Source organism: Rhea pennata, chromosome 7 (genome assembly GCF_028389875.1).
Source record: "Rhea pennata isolate bPtePen1 chromosome 7, bPtePen1.pri, whole genome shotgun sequence".
NCBI lineage: Eukaryota > Metazoa > Chordata > Aves > Rheiformes > Rheidae > Rhea > Rhea pennata.
Genome location: NC_084669.1, coordinates 30,378,642 through 30,397,167, shown reverse-complemented (window position 1 = coordinate 30,397,167; position 18,526 = coordinate 30,378,642). Strand labels below are relative to the sequence as shown.

Genomic DNA, 18,526 nt, shown 5'->3' with positions numbered 1-18,526 from the left:
GCGGCCGTCGGCGGCGCCGCGCGGCTGAGGCGGGCGGGCCCGCGGCCGCCGAGGATGAGCGCGGGCTGCGGGCCGGTCCCCCCCCGCAAGAGAGCCCGGCCCGGCGGCGGCAGCCCCCTGCGGAACGAAGGTTTGTACGGGCCGCAGCGGCCGCCGGGCGAGGACCCCCCCCTCCCCCCCGGCGGCGGAGGGCTCGTCGCTCCCCGCCGCTGCCCCTCGCCCCCTCCGGCCTCTCCGCTCCCGGCCCCGAAACGCTGTTGCGGGGCGGGGGGGGCTGGGCAGGCCCCGCGGCCGCGCCGCCCCTCCGCAGTTAGCGTGCCGCCGCCCGGCCGTCGCCGCGGCGAGCTCGGGGCAGGGCGGCGCTGAGCCGCGCCGCGCCGCGGGAGGCTGCTGGCGCGGGCGTGCGCGGCCTGCCCGGAGCGCGGCCCCGCGCCAGGGCTGAGGTGCGCCCCGCTTTAGCTCCCGGGAGCCGGCGGTCGGAGCCCTGCCGTGGCCAGCAGCCCGTGCTACTTCCCTTTGAAGAGAGCTTTGGGGCTGGAATAAGGCGTACCTGCCCCAATGTTTGCAAGCTTCCTGTAGTGGTCTAACCGCCCGAGTGATGTGTGAACTCTGGGGGGTGATATTTGGCAAATAGTGGATGTCTGGGGACAAAATCTTGCTGCAGTAGGAATTACGTTGTTGAGCATAGTGCTGTGCCACGCAGTGGCGGCGGGGTGAGGTCAGGGTAGTGGCAGAGTCCCGCGTGCTTGTGGGGAACCGCGTGGCCGCCCTGGGTCCGTCGCTACAAGCCAAGGGTGTTGCTAGTGCTGCGGAGTGCTGCAAAGCTGCATGGCAAAAGCCTCAGCGTGGCTTCCCGAGGTTGTTTTATTTGGAGGAAGTGCTGTTAAAATCTTAATGCACGATAAAGTGTGTATTTCAGGAGTAGAAAGGAAGAGGATGAAGGAACTTAAGTTGATGACTTAGACCTCAGTAGCAAGTAACTGAGAGGCTACTTTGAGTAGCTCTGTGTAAGCACGTTTACGAAGTGATAAATATGAACTAAAAATTCAGTTGTTTTCCCCTGTGGTAGACTCTGAGGAAATGCTTGTTTGTTTCTTGGAAAAGAGTAGGGAAATCATGACTAGAAACCTAGTCATTGCTTTAAAAAATAACAAAAAGTCTAAGTTTGTTTACACTGAATATAAGCATATGTCTTGTCTTCACCTTTTATGCTTTTACCACCTTATCAGTAGTAAACGCAGATGTTAGTAGTGTTAAAGAAAAATAATACATGTTATGTTGGTTTGGGAGCTTAAAGGGCTAGTCACATGTGAAAGTTCCCAAACCAAAGTGATTTTGTTCTGTTCTGAAGCTGCTGCTGCCATTTCTCCTTATTGTGCTAATTAATAGCTTCCTTTCTCAACACAAGGTCATTCCTCAAGAGGTAGTCAGCTGGCTTTGTAGAGATTTATTTATCACATGTTTCAACATGTCTAGCTACTTTATTCCCCTTCCCTGTTGGCGATCTTGATTTAACACATGAAATATAAAATGATGAAAACTTGACAAACAACAGAATAATTAATATTCTTACATCTCGATATCTCTTTTTTTTTAATTGTTTTGCTTCATAAAATCTGCCAAAGGCTCTTATTTTTGTTTGAGTGGGATGATGCTGAGGTATTTTTGAAAAACTGAATGGCTGAGTGTGGCACAGATGTGTCTGTGCCTTATCTATATATGGCTTGACCCATTGACTTGGTCAAATGGTAGCAACTTTGCACCCTTGTTTGTGCTAGGTATCATAAGAAATTGAAATACTTTAAATATTTTCTAAACATTACTTTCACATGCAAGAATTCTGTGCTTCGGATAAGGATGTTGATAACCAGCTGTGGAGAAAGTGGTGTTCATGGCCTTGAATGTTAGGGAAGTGCTTGTGAAATGATTTAAGTTACCTATGGCACGAAAAAATTACAGAACCCCTTTAGCAATAAAATGCTGACTCTTTTAGTAGTGACTATGAATCAAGATAGCTAGATCTGTTGTACTAGTTTGTATGTTGTGCAAAACTGCTGTTGCAGTAGGAAAATTGCATATTTTACTTATGCAATTGACAGCAGTGAGTAGTTACCTTGTATAGTCATCAGTGGCAGGTAGAAAACTTCTCCTGGCAAGTGGAAAGGAAGGGGAAATGAAGCCAGTTGTCAGATTTCTAGCATTAGCTTTAAAGAGTTTAATAAGAACAAAACAAAGCCAAAAAACTCTTCTTGCTACTGCTTCTGCTTACTACTATCCACTCTTACTTTCCGGATGTGAAATGACTGCTTTGATTTTTTTTTGTTTGTTTGTTTATTTCCCGAGTCTCTAGATAATTAGTTTCTGGGCTGCTGTTCTAAGAAAGCTTTTCTGAACCCTGCTGCAACATGGCAGAGAGGAAAAGACTGATAAATTCACTGGATTTTTATGGTTGGTAGAGAAAGATATAACGTGTTTTCTTGCTGTTTAGGAGAATCAGTATTGATAGCCTTTACAAATTGTTTATTTTTGGAGGGGGGAAGAGTCTCCTTCTCCCAGTGTTGGTCACTCTTAGAACACACAATCTTTATATCAAGACTCATGTTTCACAGTACACTACATATGAATAAGATTGAGTTGGCATCTCAGAACACAATAGAGAATGGCTAGTTTTTGGGGGGTTTTTTTTTGTTTGTTTTTTGATTACGTTGCATCACTCTTTCATTCCAAAATTTAACAGAAGTCTTTCACTGCAAGTCTTTCACTGTGTTGGTGATAATAAAAGGTGATAAAGATAGTTGAAAAGTTAGTGAGTTTTTTCCTTTAAACCATACCAAAAAATTCTTAGAGGAAAATAAACAAAGCTTGGTGTTTGTAGGGGTTATTATAGAAGCCACAGCTGCTGACTGTATTACAAATTAAACATTGCATCACATGTAACGTTAATAATGTTAGTCTGGATGCTTCCTTTAGCAGAGATGATAATAAAGATTTGACTGAGATGCTTTTACCTTCATCAAGTATAAGTTATCTTACTCATATGCAATCATATTGCAATTTTATCATGTTTCATGTAATAATGTAGTGGATTGTGGTTTTTCAGTTTGTAAACAACGGACAATTACCACTTGGTTGGAGAATAAAGGACCCCAGACAACTGAGTCCAAAAGGTAAAATATACAGTATACCTATTCAAAAGTTGTGTTCTTTGAGTGGGCCTGTGGAGAACTGAAACTGTGGTTTGGTTTGTGAGTACAGCTAGCCCCTGAAAAAAGGTACCTCTGTGTCTGCTGCTTTCCTTGCCTAGGCATGTCTCCCATGGATAACTAGTTGAGAGTTTCACTACTGAAAACTAACTAGCTAAAAAAAAATTTTTTTTTTTATTTTTTTCCTGCCTTGGCTTCCTGAACTAGCACACCATTTAGGTGAGTAAGCACTGGTTCTCCTGGAAGGAAAAAGATGGGAATGTGCAGCAAAACAGAAGTGCTACTTTCAGTGGTAGACAGCCATTAGATCAGATTAGTGGTAATGTCCTTAGTAAACAGTTCTGCTTTTATTTTGGTTTAACATGAAGAATAATTTTCAGATTTTGACTGATGGTCTTGTATTCTACTCACAGTTCTATTGTTAATTCTGTTAATTTGCAGACAAAATTCAACTTTGCTTCATCTCATTGGACTCTGATAGTATAAGCAACATGCAGCTCAATTTAATCTGGACTTTCTGCTGATGTAAACTGTCAGGAGCAGTGTTGACGAGAAAGTTAAACTCTTATGAGTTTCATTTTAATGCGGTCCAATGCAAAGGAGTATCAGATGGTACTTTTCCACAATCCCAATTGTAGATATACTGGCTTATTTTTTATTAATATTTGTTAATAATTAGAGATTATAATCCATATCAGTGCTAAAACGATCAACAAAAGATAGGAAAACTTATGAAAATGATTAATACAGATGTCCAGAGGGCTTGATTATGGGCTCACAGATTGTGGTAAAGCAAAGACATTAAAATAATACTTAAGAAGTAAATGAATCTTTATTTCAAATTCCCTTTTGAGCATTGTGTTTATATATCCTCTTCCAGCCTCACTGCCAGATTGAAGCCTGGCCAGTTTTAAGCAGTAAGATTGAGTCATGTGAACACTTCATGTGCCTCTTTCTTGCTGATAAATTTCATGATTCTGGTTTACTCTATTTGAATTTTAAAACATTTTTTTAAAAGATTTGGTTTCTCATTTATTTTTGACATCTGTTCAATACCTTTAAACAGTCACTTCCTGAGATGGCATGGCAATAGCATGACTTCTTCATTTTGTTCAGTGAAGTTTTCAGTGTAGGAACAAATGGATAGATGAAGGATATAAGTTCTAACATAAAACAGAAGGATTTTAGGGGCTTTTCAAGTGATTTTTCTATGTTTAAGTTCCAAGTTATCTGTTGATCCAAGCCCCTTCTTTTTTATTTTATCTGTCTTTGTTCTGTAGTGCTAAGGTGTATGGCTGCTTTTTTTTTTTTTTTTTTTTTTTTTTTTTCCCCCCTTCTTCTTTTTAATCCAGAGTGGTCTTTCAGGAGGGAAGCTGTAGTCATTCATGAAGAGAACGAATGCCTTCAGAAATGCATTAAGATGCTCAGTTGCTGGATTTAGGATTACATGGTGATCAGGAATTCTCTTATTTATCGCAAATGGCAGACTGCGCAATGACCAGACAAACAATTTAACATGTTTTGTTTGTGTAAATTATATGCAATACTGTAATAATACATTCTGTAGAAGGTTTTTTCAGTGATATGTTCACCAAGAGCAGGTAGATTTCTTTTAAGATTCATATAGCATCTAAGTATTTTTCCTCATCAATAAACTTGTACAAAAATCAGTATGCAAACTTGATAGGACTTTCCCATGTCTCTTGAAAAGTTTAAGTTGGTTGTATAAAACTCAATTAATTTTCGTCCTTAATCGTTAGGAAACATTTTCCCATTCTTTGTGTAATTCTTAGTACAGAACAAGTTAATTTTAATAATCTTTAATTTCTTAATAATTTAAATAATTACAATTTAATAATAATTCAAAATTTATTTTTTGTTATCAGTTCTAAACATACTCCAGTGTTATACCTATGTATGGTGATTTTTGTTAGCAGCATATGACTTTTCAAGAGTAAGGAAATAGCATGATGTTTTTGAGACTATTGGATTATTCTGTGTCCTGCTCTTCTAAAGGTGAATCTGAAGCAATAGCTACAAAACAACAGAGTTCTTTACTCTTGCTGTTCTTAACTAATTAAAAAGAAAGTTAAGGAGGACTTTTCATGATTTCTAACTTTTTTTCATTTGGAGAAAATACCTGAATAATGAACTTTAAGCTAATAGAGGCATAGCTTAATACAGTTTTGGAAGTTTAGACAGAACTTAGATTTGAACATAAGGATAATGAATCACTGGACTATATTACTAAGGTAAGCAACTGAGTCCTCATTCCTTGAAGCCTTTAAATGGAAATACATTATTACTGAAATATATTTCCCATTTCAGTAAAACTCATCAGTGCTGGTATTGCTCAATTAGCAGACATGATGGAGTTTCTATTGTATGTTTATAATCATTCTCTGTCTTAAAAAAAAATAAAAAAAGAAAAAAGATTTCATTTGGAGATAGTATTAAGTTCTGTTACTTCTCTTCCACAGCTTACAAAGCAAAATTAATAATAATACTGAAGCAAATCTCAAGATGACTTCCATTAAAAAAGACAACTTTTGTGAGCATGATGTGAGAAAGCTAGAGAATATTTGTCAGCAAAATTATCCAAAAATATCTGTGGAAGTTGGTACAAAGCATGCAAATTTGCCTCAGACAGGCAGCATGTATAACTGGGAGGCTGGAGGTGTGTGTAAAGATCCAGTCTTGGACACAGAGCCTGTGAAAGGGACCCAGTCTGGAGACCTCTTTAGAAATGCCAACATTGATCAGATGCACAAAACTGGCAAACAGGCTCAAAGACACTGTGAAGAAAACAGTGACAATTGGACTCAAAGGAAATTATTGTCAGGCCGGTCTTTGAAAATGGGAAATACAAAACTTTCCTCAAAAGACACCGAGACTGATGGACAAGTGGCTTCATGCAATTCACAGAAGCTTAAGAGTTGCAATTCTGTTGATGTAGTCTGTTTGATGAGTGAACAAGAGGAAGGGGATGTAGTTCCAGAAAGCCCGCTTTCAGATGCTGGTTGTGATGCTGGCGTATCTGATCTTGGAGGTCCTGGAAGACTGAGCAAATGTCGGAGTAGTTCTGGGGATTCTCCTGCTTTTGAGAAAGAAAGTGAACCAGAGTCACCAATGGACGTAGATAATTCTAAAAATAGCTGTCATGGATCAGAGGCCGATGAAGAAACAAGTCCATTTTTTGATGAGAGAGAGGAGATTAATATGTCAAAATCCATAAACCAGTCTTCCAGAATTCGATGCATGGATGCTGAACTGGAGTCAAGAAAGTCACGGTTTTCTACCAAGGGTTGTGAAGGCTTTGAAGGAACAGACAATCCTGTCAAAGAGGATGGTCTGCATACAAAGTCACCTGGGATCTCTCCTGTTCTGTTGTCAGAATGCAAAGGTGCAAAACAGGGTGGGAAGAAAGACTCCAAAATCACCTCTCATTTCATAAGGATACCAAAAATTGAGGAGAAAAGGTAATGTTCTGTTTGTTCATCTGTATTTTCTCACTTTCTTTTAATTCTCAGCGATTGCACTTTGGATGCTGGATTTTGCAAAATATATGCTAAGAAATGAAGACAACTTTGCTGCAAGCTTGAAATAACTATTTTTAATGGGACTACATTTTTAAAGGATGTATTTTTTTCTACTGCAATTTTTTAAATCATTGGAATTATGCTCAATGTAGAAAGTTGATTTTGTTTATGAAAGAAGTGATTTAGGACCATGGCATTTTTAATGCTTGAAAACAAATGGTAGTACAGGGAGTGATTTGCAAAATGTAGATTTAGCATTCATTGCTTCCTTTAGAATATTTGAGGAAACTAGTGTTTTCTTGGTTTTTATTGTTTTGCCATGTTTTTAAAAGTGCTGAGTCAATTTTGTTGCAAAAACAGTGATATTGATGCTTTGATTGAGAACAGCGTGAAAAAATTCCCTTTTCAAAGAAATTGTATAGATGTTCATGAAGGTTTTTGTTTTTTATTCATATTTTGGGAGAAAGGAGGAAATAGTGATTAGACACTACAGCATAAAACAGAATGACCTGAGACTCCATATGCTAGAGGTTGTAAAGGACAAAAGGGTAATCTCTGCCTCAAAGAGCTTAGATTTCAGCAGGAGACTGAGAAAGTGAGGGAGAACTACTTAGTGGGTGTAATAAGCAATTATCTCTGACTAATGTCTCCTCTCAGGCCTTAAAGTAGGACAAGAGGGTAGTTTTTCACACATTTGCTGAGAGCTGCCTCCAGATGTGAGGAGCACCACAAACCATACTGATGAAAGAAATAACAAGAGGGTGACAAAGGGTGGGAAGCTTGCATATGAAAATCTTAAGAGATGAGTAGGTTGGGAATGGATTTGGAAAGCAAGAAAAAACAGTAGCTTCTGGGGAGGAAAAGTAGTGATGAAGCACTGGCTAAAAGTAGTATGGAAAAGATTATCATGAAGTTTAAAATGATGGATTAAGTGAATATTCTTTCCATTAGTTTAAATTAATTGCTGTTGTAAAAGTACAGCAGAGGTTGAGGCAGACTTGCAGTTGTCAATGCTAGAGAAAAATGTGTTAAAATACTTACATGTTTGAGAAGGGAAACTGATGCAAAGTTTTACTGTATGGATAAATGGGAATATTAGTGGGGCTTTACAGAGTAATTAGTAAGGTGAAGTATGAGGCTGCAGGGAGATGTTCTGGTGTTAATAAGATGATGTGGGAGTTTTATACTTCACTCCCAGGCAAAATAGTGAAATTGTCTATAGTGCTTCAGAGATCAGTTAGAAAATCTTAAAGCTCTCCTCTGAATTTTAGGTAGACCAGGTCTGCAGCAGGTAAGAGTAGCAGAAATCTTAACTGGAGGAGAAAGAAACAGGGCTGTATTAAATTGATTTCAGTCATCAGTAAAGTCATGCTAATGTGACTATGCCATTTGCATATGATCAGCCAAAGTGACTATGCCGTTTGCATATGATCAGCCAAAGTTTGGACATTATCTGCACCTGAAGATACTGGTGTACACAGAGATGCAGCAAACAGGTTGGACATCTTTATCCAGGAGATGGAGTAAGCTTGCTAAGGAGCTTAGAGATCTAAACTATACCTCAAAGTGTAGGCTTTTATCTTATTTTGTGTTTTTCTCTGAGAACCTTCTCTTTTGAATGAGAAACATTTGGTATGTCACATCAAACACATAGCTAAGCTGTAGAAACAACCAAATCTGTAGGAACAGTTGTAACTGCTATGTAGGGACTCTTACCTGCTGCAGTCAGATTGTGTGGTTACAGTCCAGCAGAAAAAGAGTTGGTAAGTTCTCCTCAAGAAGGAATAATAGTGACATTACGTGAAATGCTGAGAATGGACAGCAGCGCAGCAAGCGTATTCAGTGTGACGTGCTGAACACCAGAATATGCGTTTATTTGAAACCTGGGCCTACTTTTGCTTTTTTGCGGTAGGGGAGGGAGGAGTGAAGTTTGGAATGGACTGTCATGTCCCTTCATGTTAATTTCCAGGTAACATTTTTGCCTCCGGTGTCAACTTACAAGGATACAAAATTTATTACACATCTGAAAAAGTTGCATCTACACATCATATTGCAACATAAAAGCAGTCTTATCTAGAAACATGGTGAAGGTTAAGAGGCCTTCCCAGTATTTTTATTTTCTGATATCAAAGCAAAACATGAGGAACAAAAAAAAGTATAAAAATAGTGTTGTGTGGATTACGTGCTTAGCTTTGAAAATGTTTTCTCGTGTTTGAATCTTTAAAGGAAAAAAATTATTGCAGCCATTGCAAGTGTTTTGTACCATTTGAAATGGAGAGGATGTAGGTTTCATTTTTTCTAAATACAAATAAAAAATTTTGACACATTCTCTCTGAAAGTGCAAAATTTTCAATAGGTTTCACAGATTCTTGATGCCATTACTGCATAATCTTATTGCTAAAACTTCTACTTGGATCCAATTTTTATTTCCATTATAGACCTCCTTTTGGTTGCTGGATTAAAAAAAGGGAGGGAAGAGGAGGTCTACTTTTTTTTAAGCCGATGTAGAACAAGAGTCTTCCTTCTCTGTTCTGGACAGACTTGTTTGTTAGGCAGTTCGTGTGCATTTGCTGTGGGTTTTCATCAGGTTCAAATTTTTTTTCCCAAAATATTTCAGATCAACAATCAAACATATTTCTTTAGAAGAGGGTAAGTTCATCTGCTCTTGCGCGCATTTGAAATTTGCAGGTGTCATTACAAGTTTTTATCTGACATGAAAAATTCAGCTGAGAAAAGGTAATCAAGAGTTTAATTTTAGTTTTTAGTTTGTATGTATGTGTACATATGTGTGTGCGCGTGTGTGTGCACGGGCGTACATGTTTCTGTTTTGTTTTGTTTTTTGTTTTCCTAACTCAGAATTGATAAAAGACTCTAGAGAGGATCCTGACAAATGCAGACCAGTGGGTCTGACTTCTGTCCCTGGTAAAGTCTCTAACAAGGAATAGGATCATGGATAAACAGAGTCTAGGAAAGAGGTAGCATGGCTTCACAGAGGAGAACCCTGCCTTGTTAACCTACTGCATTTTGTAGGTGTTTCTGAGCATGTAGAAAAAGGGAATTTCAGTGGGATGAGGGGAAGAGGCTGGAGTTAGTGGTGGGATTCCCCCCCTCCCCGCCCCCTCCCCCAAATAAACCTTTGGCCTGCGGCTGCAGCAAGGCTCGCACAGAGGCTGGCAGGATTATAAACTTAACCCAGAAGTGGAAATCCCATGCATTTGTCTGCTGTGTTTTTCAGTTGAAATGAAATGTTTAATTATATTTGTATTTAACAGCAGGAAAGAAAAATGTGAATTCAAACCTCAGAGGCTGGGAAGGAAGATTCCTAAATATATGCCACCTCCTCTTCCAACTAATAAGAAATGGTTTGGGACGCCGATTGAAGATATGAGAAGAATGCCTTTGTGTGCAGCCCGTCTTCCGCATTTGCGACCTTCAGCTAATCACACAGTAACCATCAGAGTACGATTATTCGACGTACTACTTGAAAGTCTTTTTTTTTTTTTTACTGAGTTGATATTCGTTAATAAGAAATTAATGCAATCCTGCCATGCATTAGTTTTACTACATTAGCAGGTTGCAGAAAACTTTCTTTGCTGCTCCTTGCTATCAGACTGGGGCAACTGATTTTGCTGAAAGTTGACTTGTCTTCTGATACATAGAATTGGGATATTAAGATCCAGAGGAAATGTAATAGTGGTTTTACAGCCTCTGGCCTGTTAGAGAGAAGTATATTCATACTTCCTGGTATGATTTGTAAACTGTGGGACTTAGTCTGCAAGTAAAATTTGTACTTAAAAGTGTTCTATTTTTAATATATCTATATTTGAATTTGAGATATATAGTAGGTTCAGGATATATATATATAAAAAGACTATGAATGAAGAGGAGTTGGTAGCAATTTTAGCACTGAATTTTAGATCGAATCTGACATGTATGTCTTTATTCCTTTGGAGTAATGTATAGTAGAATTATTGTTGAAAGAAAATGTGTGACCAGAAACCTGTGAGGTCCTGGACAAATCCCAAACAAAATAAACTGCTCTAAGTTTAAATAAATGCAAATTTCAGAGAAATCAGTGCTACCAGAAAGCCATGTAACAGATTAGGTCTTCAAGAACATTGTATTATTTATTTTGTAACATTTTCTCATATTTTATGGAGTAAGTTTAAACTATTGCTTAATCTATAATAACTTACCATTCTGATCATTATTAGTTTAAAAGATGTTATTTATGTACTTGGCTATGGTTCCTTTTCAAACTATATTTTGAATACTTTGGTGAAAATATTTTGATTAAGTAGCTACTTCTTAACTTTATAAATGAGGCTATCTAACTGATAATTAGACATGAAAATAGTTGCACATATTGCCTTATTTCTGTGCACATAAAGAGCTCAAATAGCAAGGTGGTGTTCTTTTCAGCAAGTTTAAGACTTGAGGGGATCTTTAATTCTGTAGTTTTTACCTCCTGTCTGAAGCCATAGAACTCCTATCAGTAACCTCAATGAGCAGTTGTTTTTGTTTTTAAGTTGTGGCGTGTGTTGTTCTGGATTTAAAGAAATGGAAAAATCCATTGCACTGTTTTTTTGATGTCTAGCTTCCCCCTCTTAAAAAGCGGTGACTGCAGATGAGAGCTTTTTGTGTAATTATGCTTGTGCTTTCTGTTCCTTTGTTCCATATAAAATTTCAAAGGTGAAACTTTGAACTTCTTTCTCTCTACCCCTGGGTTGTAGGTAGACCTCTTGAGGGAAGGAGAGGTACCTAAACCTTTTCCAACGCACTACAAAGATTTGTGGGACAACAAACATGTTAAAATGCCCTGCTCAGAACAGAATTTATACCCTATAGAGGATGAGGTAAGATAACAGTGCTTACGGTTGTGCAATAAAATGTTTGTGTTTAGATATGTATCTAAGTATACATTTAAATGCACGCATGCATGCACATATATACACACGCACACACATGTACTCACATACATATATATGAATTGTATGTTTGGAATTGGAAGACCTGACAGATAGACATATCTGGTCTGAAAAGCTGGATTCTGAGAAATGATGCTTCAGACAGAGGGAAGGTTTGTTTTTTTTCTTCTAGTAGTTATTTTATCTAGCCATTTAGGTGATTTGTAGAGGATTCACAAATATGAATGAAATTAGCCAAATTCTGACTGTAATACTCTGTCAGGTGTTACTGATTGAAATATATGTGACTTTACTGTTCTGCTAAAATGATGGCAGAAAGATTATAGAGTTGGCCTTGCATGGTTGTGTTTCTTGTCATGGCTTTAAGCATGCCTGCTGAAAGAGCTTAAAGGGCAGTGATTAAAGTATGTGTCCTGTGGTGAAAACTGTATTGGTGATACTTAAAGCTGGAATGGAGATTTTTATAGCCTCTAGGAACTACTCTCTCTCTTTTTTGTTTATCAGCTTTACAGGTGCAGTATTAAATGAATTCAGTTGATATTTCAATGATAAAGGGTTGATAAAATCTTTGTTGCAAGTTGAGCAAGACCTGCCCCTCAGTAGTCTCATAAATATCATGTAATTGCTTGAAATAGGCACTAGGACTTCCTATTGAGAAAAAATATTGTGGGATGTTTTAAATTGGGTTGATGGAAGAGTGAGCCATAGTGGTCTGCTGTTGTGATCAGTGTCCTTAATTTTCTTAATATTACATTTTTTTAAAGTTAGTTCGATTTATATTCGAAGCAGTGGATTTCATAAACTGTGGTAATGTTGTATGTGCAAAACCCACTTTCTTTATTCAGCCTGAGGAATAGTACTGCATGTGTGAAAAAGACAGCTTCAATTAAAAAGGAACTCTTTAGGAAAGTAAAATGAAACAGCGTAAAACTTTTTGAAAGTGCTTTATAGTAACTCAAAATACATCACTTATTTAAAAATAACCTCACAAATAAGATTATCCTTCTAAAATTTTGTAGCAAGGAAGAAAATTAGCACTAAACACGTCTTTCCGTTTTTGAATGTTTTCAACTGACTTTTTGGGGGGTTTTATTTTAAAGAATGGTGATAGAACTGCTGGAAGTCGATGGGAACTAATCCAAACCGCCTTACTTAACAAATTTACCTGCTCACATGATTTGAAGGTAAGTTTGTCAATTTGAAACCAAGTCTGTATAAATATAAAGATAGAAATACTTTCAGGCTTTTCATGTGGTGCTGTTAATGAGTTCTGCTCAGTCCTATTTATTTCATCACTTAATCTGTGCTGTTCAAGATATCCCCTAACAAGTTCTACAAATTCACTAGGTAAAGAAGATGTGAAACATCTTGTTTTTCTCTCTGTAATCACTTCTGGTTATGGTGGATGTCTTTGAATGCTATTAAAATTTAAAGGGCCTTACATTTGTTGAGAACTCTGGTTTACTGCCTCTATAAATACAATAGCTGCTGAACAGCATTGTTAGATCTTGTGTTTAATGTTTTTAAGCCATATTTTTAAAACTAAATTTAAAAACAAATACTGTTACCCTTTTGTGAAACTCAGATATGGAATTTCTGTTTTATTCTAACTTAGTTAATTTGTAGTTAGTTTGTAACTGTAGTTAATTGAAAGAATTAGACAGAAGGATTAAAGATAGTACTTGTGTTTTGGGGGGAATCTGTGGTCCTTTATTTTCCCATCTTCAGATTAGTCTAATTTAGAGTAACTCTATAGGCAGACAGAACAGTCTGTCTCTTATTTTTGAAAAAATAACTGCTCAAAGTTCTATATAACACACAGTAGTAGTAAAATAAATAAGGCATCCAGTAGTCAATTTTATAGAGAAGCTACTTCTGTTGTGGAGTGTACAAAACTTTCACAAAACCATCATCTTTTGCAAGTGGCCAAAGGGTCACAAAAATAGAACTGTTCCGAAGCTGCTCTCAGTTCCAGTTTTGCATGTTAATTTCTTTGTGTTTGTCACTTTTGTATCAAGAGAGATAAAATTTAAATATTTCTGCTGGCTATATAGATGGAAATATCAGCATGCTAACCTGCTTCATACTGGGGAGTAGTGGCGCTTCTTTTGAAAACTTGAAAGAAAGGTGGTCATTGGATGAGTATTTGTAAACTCAAAGAAATTCTAAATCTTTCTCGATCAGATGAATTATGAAACGTGTTCCTTGCTGAAGTCTTAACACTGGTATCTGGTTCAGTGTCAGATAATGATTCTTACTACTTGGTAGCTTGCCAGAGACAGATTGTGTCATGTTTATTCAGTGAAAAGAGACTAGTATTAACTGTATTAAGTGAAAGAACTGTATTTTAATTTCTATGGCTTGCTTGATGCATTTTCTCATTACTAGGCTGCTTAGACTAATAAGTAGTACAGTGATGGCTAGGCAAAAAAGCCAAAGTTCAGACTGTCCTAAATGTTGGCACTGATTTTCTTTGGTGTTATTAAAATAAATTATACTTTATAAGTGAATACAAAACTATTTGTCCAGCAGGAGCAGCTGGGTTGTGGTAAATGTAGCACCTAGACTTTTTTATAAAAAGAATTGTAGGGATATAGGCAGGTGAAAATAAGGTTGGCTTCTCCTGAGTGAATCTGACACAAGAACTGTTCCCACAAGTGTATGTCATTACATTTGAAAGAATTCAGGCTGCTGGGGGAAAAAAATCTTTATATTTTGAGGCTAATATTCTATTGATAACTCTGACAATTCTCCCCAACTCTTGACTTTTCCACCAGGATTTAATGATTTGAGATTTGGAGCAGCTTAAAATTGATCTTACAGTTCTACTAGGAATAACGCAATTTAGTTTACACCTGAAAGGCAGGGAAGGAGGAGGATGGGGAAGCTACAGACACTTTAAAGGAACTGTTAGTGCTTCTTTCCTCTTCCTTCCCTTCACCCCAAGCAACTAATCCAATTTTCTTTGATAATATTATTTTATTTAATATTAAATTTTCTTGAGAATTCTTTAAACTGGTTCTTGGTGTGCAAGGGCCATGTTAAATTTGTTGTGCTTCCAATTCTTTAACTGGTAAAACTTCTACCATATTGCAGAAGGGTGCTTTTCTTTTTTCTCTCCCCCTCCCCCCCCCTTTTTCCCCTCTTTTCTCTTTCCTGTCTCCATTTTTAAAGACAGCAGGGGTGTGTGTAGGAATGCTTATGCTGTGTGTTATAGGCAGATCCAAGGAAACCTTGTCTTGTTTTGTGCTGGGAGGAAACTGTAGACCATAGCTTTTTCACTACTGAATTTAAAATAGGGGATTTATTAACATGGGGTTGTGCCATGTGAGTACAGTTGAATGTATTTTGATAGGCTCTGTGACAGGTTTTAGCCACTAGATGGTACTGTTCCTTCAAAAAGGAAACTTCATAAATTAAATCCTTTTTCTTCTGTGTCTCAAAGCTTTATTTTGCTGTGTTCCTTCCTTAGGAGGCCATACTGAGATACAATGTTGCTTATGCCAAGAAATGGGACTTCACAGCTCTTACTGACTTTTGTGATAAGGTAAACCAAGTTGATTTGATATAAGAAAAAAAGGTAAAATCTGAAGAATTGTACTTTGTTTATGTATCTTGAATTGCTTTTCGCTTCATTTCCTCTTTCAGGGGTGAAGGTCTGCCTATTGCAATAAAAATCTATATGAATAATCATTTGGCTGATAACTTCGGTTGAAATGTTTATTATGCTTTAGAGACTAGATTTGTTTTAAATCTTATGCAGCTAACTTGAGTGTTTCAGTAACAGCTAAAGTTACTGAAGGTAAGAAGGTGAGGTACACTTCCAGTGTAGTTGTTTCTTGTTTTAGAAAATGCTGCTGTTCTTTTAAAAAACAAACAGTAACTTTAATGCTACATTGTAGTGGTGTTTGTAGAGACTGTGCTTTGCTGGTCTAGCAGTAAAATTTTACCATATACTAAGATGATAAATTTAAATCCTGGAGCCCTTTAAAGATTGGGATCATTGTTGCATTTTCGTATTTCCTTCCTGGAAAAGGATTGGCTTGGAGGAGAATAGCAGATGACAGATGGACGTTGGACTATTCTTAATGTACTCCTGGTTGACGATCACAAACTGTAGCAATTAACACAGTACGGGAGATTAAATGAGATGCAACACAAAGTTGCCCCCCACAACTCAGAAATGTTTTTAAAAACAAGTGTGCTTTTTTATGTTGGGAGGTTTGCTAAATTGTGTTAAAATATAGTGGAAACTAAATATGAAGCGAATTTTTGTTGTGTCTGTTTTAAACGGGTGTCAGCTTGATTCATGCAAGCAGAAAATTGTTCTTTCTGTTGTCTTTTCCCTTTGGTTTAAGGACTAGTATTTTACATAAAGGGTTTTGTTTTAGATTCAACAGAATACTGGTATTCCTGGAGGAAAGCAGCTATAAAAATTCTTGTGGCTTCATGTTTGCCAGCTATGAGAGCTACTGCATTGGTCTGTCCTGGTGATTTAGTGCTTCCTCCTCTCATCTGAAATCTCTCTCTTCTTGAGACTGTAATGATAGAGGTTGTGGACATTTGGCTATTTTGCTACTGTTGATTCTTGTGTGACTTGTATTAGATTTAACTGGTCCGTTTAACTGGCCTTGAACTGATCCCTTTTATATTATCAAAAAAAAAAAAAAATATGCAAATTATAAAAATGTTTTGAAGTATAAGCAAGCTATTTGTTCAAAAACATTACTCAAGAGTGCACCTGGGTGACACCCTTTTGTTGCAAATACATCAGAGCTTGCCATGAGGCATTCACATAACACTTTTGGGAATTCAGAACCTAAGATTGGATTCAGAGATTATCAGCCATGGGGAATAAATAATATCACTTTGCATCAAGAGGAGAGGAACAGTAGGAAAATAAACTGTATTAGGCATCAGTCTTTCACTGAGGGTTAAAAGGCAATTTTTGTCACCTAGGAGTGATGATTGATTTGTGAAATTCTCAGATGAAAGGAAGAAAGCTGTTCCAAAATATTTTCTTAAACTGAGGTAAAATGTACAGAACTATATTTAAAAAACAAATAGTGAAGACTGGGAACTGGTGAACTACCAGAACAGAACTCTACTCTGAATTAACTTATTCAATATGTTGATCTCAGTGAAAAGAACATGTGGAGAAGGGAACAGCTTAGAGAGAAGTTTAAATCTATTTTATCATTAAGGGATGTGAGAACTTCAAGTTTTGTAAATTAGCAAGGCATCTGCTTTCAGAGGCTTTGCACAATGTATTTGTGGTCTGCTTAAGTGAGTGTCTATTGAGTGAAATGTTCAGATCCACTGTGGAAATGACTTAAATATAACAGCTATAGCAAAGTATGGCTTTTGAAGTTTACTGTGTTTGGGAGCTAATGATTATGGATTTGCCACCAGCTTATGTTTTCCCTTATGTCTTCTGTTTTTTAGAGGAACAGGGGAAGCATTTTGGGTGACTTTTCCTCAGCAGAAGTTGAGGGGATTGCATGATAGGAAAACTGGCTTTGAGTAATCAAGATGAAGAGAGGAGAAGCTCAGTAGAGAGTTTCATTTCAGAAGGAATGAGAAATATATATTTTAAAGTGATTAAACAGTTTCTTTCAGCCTCAAATCTGTTTCTATTCTTGGATACTATTGACCTGGGTACTATGCTCTTAATCAACAATTCTATGGACTGTTTTAGGAAGGAACTGAGTCTGCACATCTAATGGTGTCCATTTTAGTGATTCATTTGTGACCGTTGTATTTGGGTATTACTTTGATACGTCTATGTTTGTTAAATTATAAAGCATAATTTGGTGTTTTTTCTTTTGATTCTGGACACAAGTCACCTCATCTATTGCTAAATGCTTTCATATCAGTGGGTTTCTCTTGCATTGTATTTCCAATTTTAGGTAGTTTCGTTTCAAAATATGCACTCAAAATAGTCGCTCTTCAAAACCCTACTTGTAAGATTCAAATCAATCTCCTTGTAATAACAGTAATTACCAGTTTCTGGGACTTTTTTTTAAGTTTGTTTTCCTAACTAAAGGAAAGCAAATACATACTGTATGACCCATGACTTGCTCTGTATAACTATAGGTCACTTCTTTCATGGTTCTGATATTGTCACATACATGTTTTTTACCGACTGCTAGGTGATATGAGGAGGGCAAGATATAAAAAGACCCTTCCCTGTAAGACTAATGGTATGCAGATGATTCACTTGTATTTTTTGTAATCCTGTGCTGGATACAGATACTTAATTTTGAAGCTGTCTTGATAATTTGCTGAAGTAAAGTAATTAATAAAATGGTGGTTTTATCTGTTTGAGTTGACTTTTCTGTCTTGCTGAAATTCTTTAAATAGTAATATTTATCAGGCTTGTTGATGTGATTATCAAAAAGGCTTGGTGATTTTGCATAGACTGTGTCACTTGGTGACTGTGGCATCACCTGGTTATAAGGGTAACATAAGAGCTGTGGTTCTTGGATAGCAGCAAGAGCTTAACTAACAGTGCACTGAAGCAGAGGGACAAATGCATATTGAAGAAAACAAAAACACCCCCACCCCACATACGTAGAGTAGTTCCTAGATTCCACTGTTATCCCCAGTGCTTGGCATAAAACTGAAAATTGTTGTCTTTGTAACCCTGATTTCCCTATGCCCTCCCAGGTATGTTTTCTTACCGTGAACAGTATACTAAAGGAAAGGTTACAAAGGTAGCTCTATTGTAGGCACCTACCTCAAACAGAAGCGGATGTTTGTTTCTTCACTTAAAGTCCTGTTCTGTACTTAATCTTCCACACAGCAGATAAGGGGAGGATTATGTGGAACAAATTGAATATAATGAATTGCTTCA

General features: G+C 37.4%; 1 protein-coding gene across 6 annotated transcripts in view; it reads left to right on the top strand.

Annotated features, from left to right (window-relative positions):
• The first annotated feature begins 34 nt into the window (after positions 1–34).
• Positions 35–18,526, top strand: part of PARG (poly(ADP-ribose) glycohydrolase) — a 78,438-nt gene continuing 59,946 nt past the window's right edge. For 2 of the 6 annotated variants that reach the window (XM_062579743.1, XM_062579739.1), the window contains exons 1-7: positions 35–130; positions 3,101–3,167; positions 5,684–6,682; positions 10,015–10,201; positions 11,476–11,598; positions 12,771–12,854; positions 15,143–15,217. In XM_062579743.1, the coding sequence (XP_062435727.1) occupies positions 55–130; positions 3,101–3,167; positions 5,684–6,682; positions 10,015–10,201; positions 11,476–11,598; positions 12,771–12,854; positions 15,143–15,217 (1,611 nt within the window). In that variant the 5' untranslated portion in view covers positions 35–54. Of the gene's footprint in view, positions 131–477; positions 2,449–3,082; positions 3,168–5,683; positions 6,683–10,014; positions 10,202–11,475; positions 11,599–12,770; positions 12,855–15,142; positions 15,218–18,526 lie in introns of those variants that run through there. The other 4 variants (XM_062579740.1, XM_062579742.1, XM_062579741.1 and 1 more) reach the window with 4 other exon arrangements.